The 15728-nt window shown below is 37.6% G+C and overlaps 1 protein-coding gene across 4 annotated transcripts in view; it reads right to left on the bottom strand.

Annotated features, from left to right (window-relative positions):
• ANKHD1 (ankyrin repeat and KH domain containing 1) overlaps positions 1-15728 on the bottom strand; it is a 130937-nt gene that overhangs the window by 70216 nt on the left and 44993 nt on the right. For all 4 annotated transcript variants that reach the window (XM_049649374.1, XM_049649371.1, XM_049649373.1 and 1 more), the window contains exons 8-9: positions 3951-4188; positions 3299-3490 (exon numbers count right to left, since the gene is read on the bottom strand). In XM_049649374.1, coding sequence (XP_049505331.1) covers positions 3299-3490; positions 3951-4188 — 430 coding nt within the window. The remainder of the gene's footprint in view (positions 1-3298; positions 3491-3950; positions 4189-15728) is intronic.

Below are 15728 nucleotides of genomic sequence, written 5' to 3'. Positions count from 1 at the left end.
ATGATCTCACCATCCTGGGAGGGAGCCAAGCTGGTGTCAGAGTCTGCATTGACAGCATAGAGGATACTTAGGATTCTTTCTCTCCCTTTCTCTCTGGCCCTCTGCTGCTTGTGTACATATTCTGTCTCTCTCTTAAAATAAATAAACTTATAATAAAAATGAAAATAAAAATGTTTCTGTAAGTATATATGGTGACAGATGTTAACTAGACTTAGTGTGGTAATCGTTTCACAATATATACAAATATCAACTCATTCGGTTGTATACCTGAAACTAATGTTATATATCAGTTATAGCTCAATAAAAAACAATTTTATAAAAATAAATGGGGGATATGGAGAATGTATAGATGAAATGAGACGGGCCATAAATTAAAAATTGGTAAAGCTGGGTGATAGGTTCTAAGGGTTCATTATACTATTTTCTGTGTTTGAAAAAATGCCATAACAAAAAAGTTCTTAAAAAAAAAAAAGGTTCTTGAATTTTTTAAAATGGTATAGGCAATGTATTAAAATATCTGTTGGGTGTTTTTTTAGTGCTACGCTCTAAAAAGAACTTCATGTAAGTTAAGCACACTCTAATCTGGAAAAATAATTTTTTTAAATAGTGATCATATAAAAAATTGATTCTCAAACCCTGAGATAGTTCTGGAAACTACATACTTCAAATTACCATAAGTAGCTAAATATGAGACTCCATGGTGGTACAATAGAAAAAACAATGTCAGGAGTTCTAAGTTTAAATATTGTCTGTCACTTATTAGGTTAGTTACCTTAGGGTAACATGATTGTGCACTGTTTCCATATCCATAAGAATGTGTTTAATATTTCTTACTATACCAGGACCAATGGTAATTAATAGCGATCACATGAGAACTGAGCAGAATGTCTGGTGTTCAATAATTTCTTACTAAACATTTATGCCTTCTTTTAAAAGCCTCTCAAAACAGCAAGACTTTACTTAGAGGGACATGGGAAGACTATAGAAAGGTAACCACTGGTAAGGACTCCTGCAGGGGACACAGACAGTTACTGAAAATGATGGAGGTATAATGACTGATTAATGCATACAATAACTTCACTGATTAATAACATTTGAGTGCAAGAAGAGTTCAGCTTTTAGGTATGATTGGTTTGTACTTTTGGTCCAAATCTAAACAATCATCTGACCCATTAACAACGCTAAGAAATTATTTCAGTAATAATTCAAAAAAAATTGCAGCTGAGCTATAATGAAATTAATGTTAACAGTGAAAGGATGAATAAAGTAATAGGGATGAATAAAATTTTGCTATATATTTTATTTTCCTTTACATATTAATATCTTTAATATTCTTTAATATATCAAGTTTTAAAGAATATATCAGACATGGATAAAAAAGAAAAATTTTCTAAAGAATATATAAAGGTATATATCTATCTGTATCAATTTTTTTTCTGGTATATTCTTATTTTGCTCTATAAACTACAAATATTTTGTTCAAAACTACTTATCTCTTACTAATGCTCAACAATGTATAAAGCACAAATTTTTATTTATTTTTTATTAAAAAAATTCATTTAAAGTTTATTCATTTTTGAGAGAGAGAGAGAGAGAGAGAGAGAGAGAAAGAGGCAGACACAGAACTTGAAGGAGGCTCCAGGCTTCACGTTGTCAGCACAGAGCCCAAGGCGGAGCTCGAACCCATGGACCCCGAGATTATGACCTGAGCCAAAGTCAGATGCTCAACCGACCGAGCCACCCAGGCACCCCTAACCACAAATTATTTTAAAACTAAGTACTTCTGCCAAAAATTAAATTCCCACTAGTTCTTTTTTTTCTTTTAAGAAGACTTAGAAATGTCAAGAAATCAATAGGCTTAAAAGTATCAAATTATAGGGGTGCCTGGGTAGCTCAGTCAGTTCCCGACTTCAGCTCAGGTCATGATCTCGAGGTCTGTGAGTTTGGGCTCTGTGCTGACAGCCTGGAGCCTGCTTCAGATTCTCTATCTCCCTCTCTCTCTGCCCCTCCCCCGCTCATGCTCTGCCTCTCTGTCTCTCAAAAATAAATAAAAACATTAAAAAAAATTTTTTTTTAAGTAGCAAATTATAGTCAGTCACTTAAACATCTGACTTTAGCTCAGGTCATGATCTCAGGGTTCATGAGTTTGAGCCCAGCATCATGCTCTCTGCTATCAGCACAGAGCCTGCTTCGGATCCTCTGTCCTCCTCTCTGCCTCACCCTTACTTGGGCGCATGTGCACACACTCTCCGTGTCTTTCAAAAATAAACATATTTTTAAAAAAGTATCAAATTATAACCTCTTATAATGTCATCTCCACCTCCTCTTACCAACAGAGACTCAGAGAAACTAACTTCTCCCTTGCAGAAAGAAGCCTCAAACCATTCAATGGAAGCCTATGGTCACTAAATAAACATTAATAACATTAAGAAAACGTTTTTAAAATGACATTTTGGGGGCACCTGGGTGGCTTAGTCGGTTAAGCATCTGACTTCAGCTCAGGTCATGATCTTGCAATTCCTGAGGTCGAGCTCTATGTTAGGCTCTACACTGACAGCTCAGAGCCTGGAGCTTGCTTCAGATTCTTTGTCTCCCTCTCTCTGCTCCTCCCTTCCCCCTCTCAAAAATAAATAAACATTGGGGCACCTGGGTGGCTCAGTCGGTTAAGCTTCCGACTTCAGCTCAGGTCACAATCTCACGGTCCGCGAGTTTGAGCCCCGTGTCAGGCTCTGGGCTGATGGCTCAGAGCCTGGAGCCTGCTTCCAATTCTGTATCTCCCTCTCTCTCTGCCCCTCCCCATTCATGCTCTGTCTCTCTCTGTCTCAAAAATAAATAAACATTTAAAAAAATAATAATAATAAATAAATAAACATTAAAAATGCCTTTTTTCAGGGCACCTAGGTGGCTCAGTCAGTTATGCGTCTGACTACTGGTTTCGGCTCAGGTCATGATCTCTCAGTTCTTGAGAATGAGCCCGGTGTCGGGCTCTGTGCTGACAGTGCAAAGCTTCCTTGGGATTCCTTCTCTCCTCTCTCTGCCCCTCCTCCCATTTGTGCTCGCTTTCTCTCTCTCTCTCTCTCTCGCTTTCTCTCTCTCTCGCTTTCTCAAGATAAACAAACTTTAAAAATAATAATAATAATAAAAATGACATTTCAGAGGTTTAGGAGCCCAAGAAGAGCAATTCAATTGTGGAGCTGGCTTTCACCTTTTGTAGATATAAAACAGTAAGTTTCATTGATAAAGTTACAAAAGCTATATAAAAAGCCTTTTTTTAAAAGGCACTTTTAAAGCCACATACCGGCAGCCAGTAAATATTTAACCAACTCGAGGTGTCCCTCCTGTGAAGCTTCCATCAGAGGTGTGGAGCAGCCAAGTTCTATATCAGCCCCGGCCTTAATCAAGAAGTCTGCAACTTCAGAAAATCCTCCACAGCAAGCCAAAGTCAGAGCAGTTTCTTGGGTTTCTTCCGTCTGGGCATTTATATTTGCTCCTGAGAAAAGCATAAAAGTTTGTAAAACTAGCGGCAAAAGACTTATAATAAAGATATTGCTCTAGGGGCGCCTGGGTGGCTCAGTCGTTAAGCGGCCGACTTTGGCTCAGGTCATGATCTCGCGGTCCGTGAGTTTGAGCCCCGCGTCGGGCTCTGTGCTGACAGCTCGGAGCCTGGAGCCTGTTTCTGATTCTGTGTCTCCCTCTCTCTGACCCTCCCCTGTTCATGCTCTGTCTCTCCCTGTCTCAAAAATAAATAAAACGTTAAAAAAAAAAATTTTAAAGATATTGCTCTAAACAGCATTAATGATCTCTCCCAGCTTCTGGGATTCCTTTCAGGGCATGGGAAATTTACTTTATCATCAATGCAAAAAAATATGTTAGTAGTAGTAAACTTGACTGATGACACAAAACATCCAAAGGAAATAGATCCTTTAATTAAAGAAATAAAACTACTTTACCTTGTGCTAAGAGTAGTGCCACCATCTCTTCGTGTCCTTCCCGAGCAGCTTCCATCAAGGGAGTGTATCCTTCATCATTAACCTCTTCAAGATTTGCTCCCCTTTCAATAAGTAGAGCTGCCAACTCAACGTGTCCTCCACAGGCAGCTAGCGTCAACGGAGACTCGAATGAATCTGCAGGCATGTTCACTTGAGCACCACTATCCAAAAGCAAACGTGCTACCTCAACATGTCCATCCTGCAGATTTTCAGAAGTAAAACAAGAAGAAACGTTTTTTGTTTGTTTGTTATTTTGAGATTTTAAAATTGGAAGAACAGAAGAGATTGAGAAAAGTCAGAAAGGAAGAAAAGGAGATGCACCTTAGATACTTATATACTATTATTCCCAGCTGAGAAGTGAGCTGACTTTATCAAAAAATCCATTAAAATTACTTCACCTTACTTTTGAGCAAGCCCAAATATTGAAAAGAATCAGACTTGTGACATATATTTACAATTCTAAGTAATTTCAAATTTCCACATTCATTGAAGTTCAAAAAACTGTTAAATCCATAGTCAAGAGTAATACTACCTCAAACAATTATTGTTTATACAACTGCCAGGTAAAATATACCTATACCCTCAAACCTAGGTGTCATGTTGAAGCATAGAAACTTTGTTAGATCTGTTTAAAAAACAAAGACTTGGCAAAAAAATAACAATAAATTCTATGAAGTCATTACCACTAGGGATTATGTCACCAAGGAAAACCCCTGTGGTCTGATAGTAACCTATAATTTGCCTCAGCACTAGCTTGTTACAATGAGGCAAAGAATTTTACAAAGATAAAAAAATCAGTATCAATTCACTTGTAAGTAATATTACCATGGGTCCATCTGCACAGACAGTAACGCAATTAATAAGTCACTCTCATGGAGGGTATTCATTCTACCCCTCTATCACCATAAATATCCTTCTTTAGTTTCAAATTCTTTACTTCAAAATTTTATGTAGGCCTTAATTCTTATTGTGCCATATAAAGTCAAATGCTGTGTTGTTCTGTATTTCAAAAATGACCAAAATATTGCTAATGAAAGGCAAAGACTGAGTATAAAAACAAGGTTTTATAAGGTTAGGCAATTCTTTTATTAAAGAATTAATTAAAGAAACCTTAATTAGGTGTGCCTGAGTGGCTCAGTCAGTTAAGCATCCGACTTCGGCTCAGGTCATGATCACACGGTTTGGGAGTTCGAGCCCCATGTCAGGCTCTGGGCTGACAGCTCAGAGCCTGGAGCCTACTTCGGATTCTGTGTCTCCCTCTGTCTGCCCCTCCACTGCTTGCACTCTGGCTCTCTCATTGTCTCAAAAGTAAATAAACATTTAAAAAAATTTGTAAAATAATAAAAAATAAAAAATAAAGAAACCTTATTAAATGTTAGATTTCAGTATCCAACAAAAATTTCATTATATTCAACTAAATGACTAGCCCAGCTTTAACCACTGTTGACACGATGTCAAAAACAAATAACTTGGCATTAAAATTTCAGTTCTACTAAAACAAAAATAAAACTAAAATTCTATCTTTACTATTAAACACTAACCCTTCAAATATATGTAAAATCATACACGCGCGCACACACACACACACACACACACATTTTTTTAATATGAAATTTATTGTCAAATTGGTTTCCATACAACACCCAGTGCTCATCCCAACAGGTGCCCTCCTCAGTGCCCATCACCCACTATATATATATATTTTTAAGGTAGGCTCCATGTCCTGCACAGAGCCCAACCAATGCTGGGATCAAATTCACTACTTTGATATCAGAATCTGAGCTGAGATCAAGAGTCAGACACTTAACTGACTAGGCCAACCAGGTGCCCCTAAAATAAAATGTATTTTAACCAAATTACTGCATTAAGTTATTTGGCATTTGAAATACATTTCTAATTTAAAAGAAAAAAGAATTTATGAGTATTCACAGATCAGGGAACTACTGTTGTGCATAGCTCCTCTAGCGCCTAATAGTTTTGTGTGAATTTACTTCAATTTTTCTTCATTGACTCTGCTACTCTGCTGCCATATCTTGAGTACATATATTAAGAGAAAAATTACACTAAGCACTTTTTGCTTTAATAAACAATATTTATTTGCCAAAGGAAAATATAAGAAGTAAAAACAGAATAATCCAATCTCAAAGGTCTAATATCATTATTAGAATTTTTTTTAATTGTAAGACTTTAGGGGCGCCTGGGTGGCTCAGTCGGTTGAATGGCCAACTTCAGCTCAGGTCATGATCTCGCAGTCCGTGAGTTCGAGCCCCGTGTCAGGCTCTGTGCTGACAGCTCGGAGCCTGGAGCCTGCTTTGGATTCTGTGTCTCCCTCTCTCTAGCCCTCCCCCGTTTGTGCTCTGTCTTTCAAAAATGAATAAATGTTTAAAAAATTAAAAAAAACATATAAGACTTATAGTCTTAACCATAGATCTGTAGCTGGTAATGCACTCACTCTCCCATAATAAACAACTGTAAAAATTGGGCAAAAGAGATAAAGCAACTGGAGGCATGAACTACACCCAGCCTAAGGCTAGGCACTAATAAAAGGCAGCGCATAAGTTGAACCCTACATTCACTACAGCTTTCTCTCTTTAGGCATCTCCCAAACCATGGTCTAAGGAAACTGAAAGCTAAACAAAGAGTGAAGATCTCTTTCAGCAAAGAAAACAAAGATGAGAATACAAGGCAGCCAAAACAGTTAGGACCTGGGGAGATGGGCAGGATACCTGAGGAAAAACAATACAGAGAAGAAGTCTCAAAAATCTATACAAAATTATCTTCAGAAACTTGGGCAACTCCTGAGTTGAACACACTGAGGATGATACTCCAGGATGCCTAGTAGAGATTGGGTGCTGAAAGGTTGGAGACTTTGGGAGTTCAGACTCAGGCAGAATAGAAAGATCTTGGTGAATATACAGGATGTCATTTGAGATGGTAGAGATCCATACTAAGGAGTACCCAAAGATCAAGGAGGAAGGAACCAGGAATTTAAGAGAAAAGATGAATTAGGGGCACCTGGGTGGCTGAGTTGGTTAAGTGTCCGACTTCAGCCAGGTCATGATCTCGCAGTTCACTAGTTCAAAGCCCCACATTGGGCTCTCTGATGTCAGCACAGAACTTGCTTTGGGTCCTCTGTCCCCCTCTCTCTGCCCCTCCCCTGCTTGCATATGCCCCCCCCCAAAGATAAACGTTAAAAAAAAAAGAGTAAAGATGAATTTAAGCCTCAATATGATTAGAGTGATCCATTGGTAATTTAACTGCCTGCTAGAACAAAATTTAACAGTTTAAAAAGAATGACAGGATAGGGGTACTTGGGTGTCTCAGTCGGTTGAGCATCAAACTCATGGTTTCGGCTCAGGTCGTGATCTCATGGGTTTGTGAGATTGAGACCCACATCAGTCTCCATGCTAAGTGCAGAGCCTGCTTGAGATTTTCTCTCTCTCTCTCTCTTTCTGCCCCTCCCCGGCTTGCATGTGCACACGTGCAGTCTCTCAACATAAATTAACTCAAAAATATTGTTTTTTTTTAAAAGACAGGATAATCGGGGTGCCTGGGTGGCTCAGTCGGTTGGGCGGCCAACTTTGGCTCAGGTCATGATCTTGCGGTCTGTGAGTTCGAGCCCCGCGTCGGGCTCTGTGCTGACAGCTCAGATTCTGAAGCCTGTTTCAGATTCTGTGTCTCCCTCTCTCTGACCCTCCCCCGTTCATGCTCTGTCTCTCTCTGTCTCAAAAATAAGTAAACGTTAAAAAAAAAAAAAAAAAAAAAAAAGGATAATCAAGATCCTTGAAAAGGAATAATCCACAGCATATGACTTACAGCTAAAAATACTAGACATATTAAAAGGCAAGAAAATATAATTGTCAAGATATAAAATAAACAGTAAAAATAGACCTAGAAGCAAATCAAATATAGATGATTTTTAAAAAGGGGCAATTAATGATATATTAAAGAAAATAAAGGGGAGAAAATGAATAAAAAATAAATTGCAGGGGTGCCTGGATGACTCAGTCGATTAAGTGTCCGGCTCTTGATTTCGGCTCAGGTCATGATCTCACACTTTTGTGAGTTTGAGCCCCACGTCAGGATCTGTGTTGGCAGCAGAAGCCTGCTTGGGATTCTCTCTCTCTTGCTCTCTCTCTGCCCCTTCCCCACTTGTGCTGTCTCTCTCAAAATAAACTTTAAAAAAAATAATAAATTTCAACAAAGAATCAGAATACAAGAACACCACATCAATAATAATATTATATTTTTAAGTAAGCTTTATATCCAGCACGGAGCTCAACGCAGGGCTTGCACCCATGACCTTGAGATCAAGACCTGAGCTGAGATCATGAGTCTGACACTTAACCAACTGAGCCACCCAGGTGACCCTCATTAAATGTAAATGGTCTAAACAAACCAATTAAAATACTAAGACTGACAGAGTGGATTACAAAACATGACCTAAAAATACACTGTCTGCAAAAAAAATCACTTCAGCATAACAATATAGGCATATCAAACATATCAAAGATTGAAAGGAAAGGGCAAAAACATTTATCAATGGAAAACAAGAGTAGCTATAATAATATCAGGAGCCATATTAACAAAGAAGACCTCAGAACAAAGATTACCAGAGAAAAACTTCACATAATGATCAAAACGTCAATCGTGAAAAAGACATAGCAATTCTGAAAATGTGTATGTACCAAACAACAGAGCTCCAGCATGTGAAAAAAAAGAACCAACTAAACAAAGCACACAAATCCATAAGTACAAGTACAGATGAAGATTATAACACACCTCTCTCAACAATTGTTTGAAAAACTAGACACAAAATCAGAAAAAAATGTAGAATTCTACCACCAATCAATAGGATCTAATTGACATTTATACAACACTCTACCCCTAACCAGCAAAATATACACTGTCCTCAAATGCACAGGGAATATATGTCCACATCTTTGCTATAAAGCAAACTTCAAAAATTTTAAAAAACTAAAATAATATAGAATGTACTTTCTGATCACAATGGAACCAAACTAGAAATCAGTAACAGAAAGATAACAGGAAAATCTTCAGATGTTGGAAACTAAATACACATCAAAATAACCTATGAGTCACAGAGTAAGTCTCAAATGGAATAAAAAAAAAAAAATACATGTAACTGAATGAAAACAAAATACAACATATTAAAATTTATAAGACACAGCTAAAGTAGTGCTGAGAGGGAAACTTATACCTCAAAGTGCATAAAATTAGAAGAGCAGAAAAAAAACCATCATAACCTAAGCTCACATTTTATTTATTTATTTTTATATTTATTTTTTCTTAATATATGAAATTTATTGTCAAATTGGTTTCCATACAACACCCAGTGCTCATCCCAAAAGGTGCCCTGTTCAATGCCTATCACCTACCCTTCCCTCCCTCCCACCCCCCCATCAACCTTCAGTTTGTTCTCAGTTTTTAAGAGTCTCCTATGCTTTGGCTCTCTCCCACTCTAACCTCATTTTTTTTCCCCCCTTCCCCTCCCCCATGGGTTTCTGTTAAGTTTCTCAGGATCCACATAACAGTGAAAACATATGGTATCTGTCTTTTTCTGTATGGCTTATTTCACTTAGCATCACACTCTCCAGTTCCATCCACGTTGCTACAAAGGGCCATATTTCATTCTTTCTCATTGCCACGTAGTACTCCATTGTGTATATAAACCAAAATTTCTTTATCCATTCATCAGTTGATGGACATTGAGGCTTTTTCCACAATTTGGCTATTGTTGAGAGTGCTGCTATAAACATTGGGGTACAAGTGCCCCTATGCATCAGTACTCCTGTATCCCTTGGGTAAATTCCTAGCAGTGCTACTGCTGGGTCATAGGGTAGGTCTATTTTTAATTTTCTGAGGAACCTCCACACTGTTTTCCAGAGTGGCTGCACCAATTTGCATTCCCACCGACAGTGGAAGAGGGTTCCCGTTTCTCCACATCCTCTCCAGCATCTATAGTCTCCTGATTTGTTCATTTTGGCTGCTCTGACTGGCGTGAGGTGATATCTGAGTGTGGTTTTGATTTGTATTTCCCTGATGAGGAGTGACGTTGAGCATCTTTTCATGCGCCTGTTGGCCATCCGGATGTCTTCTTTACAGAAGTGTCTAATCATGTTTTCTGCCCATTTCTTCACTGGATTATTTGTTTTTTGGGTGTGGAGTTTGGTGAGCTCTTTATAGATTTTGAATACTAGCCCTTTGTCCGATATGTCATTTGCCAATATCTTTTCCCATTCCGTTGGTTGCTTTTAGTTTTGTTGATTGTTTCCTTTGCTGTGCAGAAGCTTTTTATTTTGATGAGGTCTCAGTAGTTCATTTTTGCTTTTGTTTCCCTTGCCTCTGGAGACGTGGTGAGTAAGAAGTTGCTGTGGCCAAGATCAAAGAGGTTTTTGCCTGCTTTCTCCTCGAGGATTTTGATGGTCTTACAGTGAGGTCTTTCATCCATTTTCAGTTTATTCTTGTGTATGGTGTAAGAAAGTGGTCCAGCTTAATTCTTCTGCATGTCACTGTCCAGTTTTCTCAGCACCACTTGCTGAAGAGACTGTTTTTATTCCATTGGATATTCTTTCCTGCTTTGTCAAAGATTAGTTGGCCATACATTTGTGGGTCCATTTCTGGGTTCTCTATTCTGTTCCATTGATCTGAGTGTCTGTTCTTGTGCCAGTACTATACTGTCTTGATGATTACAGCTTTGTAGTATAGCTTGAAGTCTGGGATTGTGATGCCTCCTGGTTTGGTTTTCTTTTTCAAGATTGCTTTGGCTATTCGGGGTCTTTTCTAGTTTGAAACAAATTTTAGGATTATTTATTCTAGCTCTGTGAAGAATGCTGGTGCTATTTTGATAGAATTGCATTGAATATGTAGATTGCTTTGGGTAGTATCGGCATTTTAACAACATTTGTTCTTCCTATCCAGGAACATGGAATCTTTTTCCATTTTTTTGTGTCTTCTTCAATTTCTTTCATAAGCTTTCTATAGTTTTCAGCATATAGATTTTTCACCTCTTTGGTTAGATTTATTCCTAGGTATTTTATGGTTTTTTGTGCAACTGTAAATGGGATTGATTCCTTGATTTCTCCTTCTGTTGCTTCGTTGTTGGTGTATAGGAATACAACTGATTTATGTGGGTTGATTTTATATCCTGCAACTTTGCTGAATTCATGAATCAATTCTAGCAGTTTTTTGGTGGAATCTTTTGGGTTTTCCATATAGAGTATCATGTCATCTGCGAAGAGTGAAAGTTTGACCTCCTCCTGGCCGATTTGGATGCCTTTTTGTTTCTTTGTGTTGTCTGATTGCAGAGGCTAAGATTTCCAATACTATGTTGAAGAAAAAGACAGGTTCTTCACAAATGGTGTTAGGGAAGGGGCACCTGAGTGGCTCGGTTGGTTGAGCATCCAACTTCGGCTCAGGTCAAGATCTCGCGGTTTGTGGGTTTGAATCCCGCATCAGGCTCTGTGCTGACAGCTCACAGCCTGGAGCCTGCTTTGGATTTTGTGTCTCCCTCTCCCTCTGCACCCCCCCACACACTCTGTCTCTCTCTCCTTCAAAAATAAATAAACATTAAAAAAAATTTTTTTAAAATCATGTTTGGAAAACTGGACAGTTATATGCAAAAGAATGAAATGGGACTACTTTCTCACACAATACATAAAAATAAATTTAAAGTTAATAAAAGACAAAAGACCTAAATGTGAGACATGAAATCATAAAAATTATAGAAGAGAGAACAGGCAGTAGTTTCTGTGACATTGGCTATAGCAACATTTTTCTAGATATGTCTCTTGAGCCAACGGAAATGAAAGGAAAAATAAACTAATTGGGACTATCTCAAAATAAAAAGCATCTGTACAACAAAGGAAACAATCAAGACAACTAAAAGACAACCTACTGAATAGGAGAGGATATTTGCAAATTTCATATGCAATAAAGTGTTAGTATCAAAATATATAAAGAACGTTTACAATTGAACACTCAAAAAAACAAATAACCAAACTGAAAATGGGCACAAGACAAACAGATATTTCTCCAAAGATATACTGATGGCCAACAGACTCATGAAAAGGTGCTCAACATTACTGAAATGCAAATCAAAGCTACAAAGAGATATCACCTCACACCCGTCAGAATGGCTAACATCAACAACACAATAAACAGCAAGTGTTGGCAAGGATGTAGAGAAAAAGGACCCCTCATGCACTATTGGTGGGAAAGCAAACTGGTATAGCCACTGTGGCAAAGAGTATGTAGTTTCCTCAAAAAATTAAAAATCGAACTACCTCACGATTTGTACTACTGGATATTTATCCAAAGCATACAAAAACATTAATTCAAAAGGATATATGCACTCCTGTTTTTATTGTAGCATTATTTACACTAACCAAATTATGGAAGTGGTCTAAGTGTCCATCAATAGATGAATGGACAAATAAATGGTACATATATACGATGGAATATTATTCAACCATAAAAAAGAATGAAATCTTGACATTTGCAACAACATAAATGGAGCTAGAGAATCCACTCATGTGAGGAATTTAAGAAACAAAACAAATGAACAAAGGGGAAAAAAAAGAGAGAGACAAACCAAGAAATAGACTCTTAACTGCAAAGAACAAACTGATGGTTACCAGAGGGGAAGAGGAGTGGGGAGAGCATGGGTGAAAAGGTGATGGGGATTAAAGAGTACACTCACCATGATACACACTAGTACACAACTGCTGAATTACTTTATTGTACACCCAAAACTAATCTAACGCTGTATGTTAAATATACTGGAATTAAAATAAAAATAAAAACTTAAAAATTTTTTTTAAAAATTACACAAACTAGAAATGAATTAAAGTAATTGAAAAAAGACTAAACTCAAAACTGGCAGAAGGAAGGAAATAATAAAGGTTAGAGCAGAATAAATGAGACAGAGAATAGAAAAAGAGAGAAAAGTCAAAGGGGGCACCTGGGTGGCTCAGTAGGTTGAATGTCTGACTTCAGTGCAGGTAATGATCTCACGGTTTGTGAGTATGAGCCCTGTGTTTGGCTCTGTGCTAACAGCTCAGAGCCTGGAGCCTGCTTCAGATTTTGTATCTCCCTCTCTCTCTGCCCCTCCCCTGCTTGTACTCAGTCTCTCTCTTTAATAAACATTAAAAAAAACAACAACAACAATCTAAAGGAACCCTGAAAACAATCTTGAAAAAGAAGAATAAAGCAGGAGGATTCACACTTCCTGATTTCAAAACATGTACAAACCTATAATAAATACAACATTTGGTATGGGAATAAAGACAGACACCTAGACAAAAGGAAGAAAGGAAAGAGTCCAGAAATAAACCCTTGCATATATGGCCAAATGACTTTTTGACAAGGATGTTAAGACCATTCAATTAGGAAAGGTCAGGTTTTTTTTAAACAAATGATGGTGGGAAAACTATACATCCACATGCAAAAGAATGAAGCTGGACCATTACCTGACAGCATACACAAAAATTAACTCAAAAGGGATCAAAAACCTACAACTATAAAACTCTTAAAAGAAAACATAGGACAAACCTTCATGACATGGGATTTGGCAATGATTTTTTGGATATAATACCAAAGGCATAGGCAGCAAGAGAAAAAATAAACAAATTGGATTTCATTAAACTAAAAACTTTTACATACAGGGGCATCTGGGTGGCTCAGTCATTTAAGTGTCTGACTCTTCATTTCAGCTCAGGTCAGGATCGCACAGTTCCTAGGATTGAGCCCTGCATCGGGCTCTGCACTGTCAGCAGAGTGTAATTGGGGTTCTCTCTCCCCCTCTCTGCCCCTTCCCCGCTGTCTCTCTCTCAAAATAAATAAATAAATAAACTTTAAAATAAATAAATAATAAAAACTTTTATATAAAAGGGAACTATTCAACAGAGTAAAAAGGCAACCAACAGAATAGGAGAAAATACTTGGGTATATTTTATAATGGGTTTAAGAGATTAATATCCAAAATGTATAAGGAAATTCTAAAACTCAAAAACAAAAAACAACCAACCTAATTCAAGAACAGGAAAAGGATCTGAATAGACATTTCAACAAAGAAGATACTCAAATGGCCAATAAGCACATGAAAAGATGATCTACATCACAATCATTAGGGAAATGCACATCAAAACCACAATGGGATACCACCTCACAACCATTAGGATGGCTGCTATTAAAAAAAACCCCAGAAAATAACAAGTGTTAGTGAGAATATGGAGAATTTGGAACCTCTGTACACTGTAGAAATATAAAACTGGTAAAACCGCTGTGGAAAACAGTAAGTGGTAATTCCTCAAAAAATTAAAAACAGAAATACCATATGATCAAGCAATACCACTCCTACGTATATACCCAAAAGAACTGAAAGCAGGGACTTGATCAGATACTTGTACAGGTATGTTCAAAGCAGTATTATACACAGTAACTAAAGCACGGAAGCAACCCAAGTGTCCACCATAGGATGAATGAATAAGCAAAATATGTTAATATACATAAAATTAAACATTATGCAACCTTAAAAAAGTAAGGAAATTCTGACACATGCTACAATTGGATAAATCTTGAGAAAAATATGCCAAGTGAAATAAGGCAGTCAAAAAAAGACAAATCCTGTAAGATTCCTCTTTTTTAAATTAATTAATTACAGTAAAACCTTGGATTTTGAGTAACTTGTTCTGCGAGTTGGTTCCACAAGAGAAGCAAACATTTCTAATCAATTTTAACTTGATAAACGAGCGATGTCTTGCAATATGAGTGGTACGTAATGCTGAACATCACATGATGAAACTGAGTCAATGGTTCTCCCTCTCCCTTTCTCACTTGCTTGCTGCTGGATTGTGGGTGATCATCTCTCATGCTCAGATGCTTGGGCTCAAGCCACGGTATTTGGCAGAAAACAGTGATTTTTCAGAACACAAGAAAGTGCCCACAACTGGCACAAGTGTATTTTTTGTCACTTCAAAGCACCTATGGACAGTCCTTTGCTTTTCCATTCAAGAGGAAGTTTAGGAATGCTTTGCTTCATTCCAGGTCAGGCTGCCTGCAGATAGATATAGACCCTTTCCTGTGCTGTCTTATTGCCAGTTACATTAAATACAGCATACGACAAGAGTTTATTAATACTGTACTATAGTCAACAGCCATGGGAGCATATAAAATGGACCCCATGCAGCAACAGGTTGAAAAGAAAGGTGGTAAGAATAAAGAGGTGATTACAGTGGAAGTTAAGAAGGAAATCATCAAGAAGTACAAATGAGGTATGTGAGTGGCCGAGAATGCAAGATTTTATAAGTCTACATTTGCATCTCGTCTGGAGAGGAGGAGAAAAAGCAGAGGAATCCCTCACTTGAAATGAGATTAGGGAGCTGTATAAAATGTGGGAAACTGCAAAATTTTGTAGAAAAGTACCACCCATACAAGGCTGTAGCAGTGTGAGCGATGAATCTGTTTAATGACAATGCAAAGTCACATTTCCAGGAAATCCTCAAAATGAGGCAAAACCAAGTGTCATTGAGTAGGTTACTTGTTAAAGTTGCATGAAAAGAAAAAGATTCCACTGAGCAAATAGATAGCAGTGATTCCATTAGTGATAGTGAAAATCGTCCTACACAATAACCCTCCTCTCTCATCTCCCTCACACCAGCCACGAAATGTTTTCAAAGGGAAGTGCAGGTTAATTGGTTTATCTTTCTTTATATTTTG

This window comes from Panthera uncia (assembly GCF_023721935.1).
Source record: "Panthera uncia isolate 11264 chromosome A1 unlocalized genomic scaffold, Puncia_PCG_1.0 HiC_scaffold_17, whole genome shotgun sequence".
In the NCBI taxonomy this organism is placed as follows: domain Eukaryota; kingdom Metazoa; phylum Chordata; class Mammalia; order Carnivora; family Felidae; genus Panthera; species Panthera uncia.
Note: the sequence above shows the minus strand (reverse complement) of the source record. Positions and strands in the feature narration are given on the sequence as shown.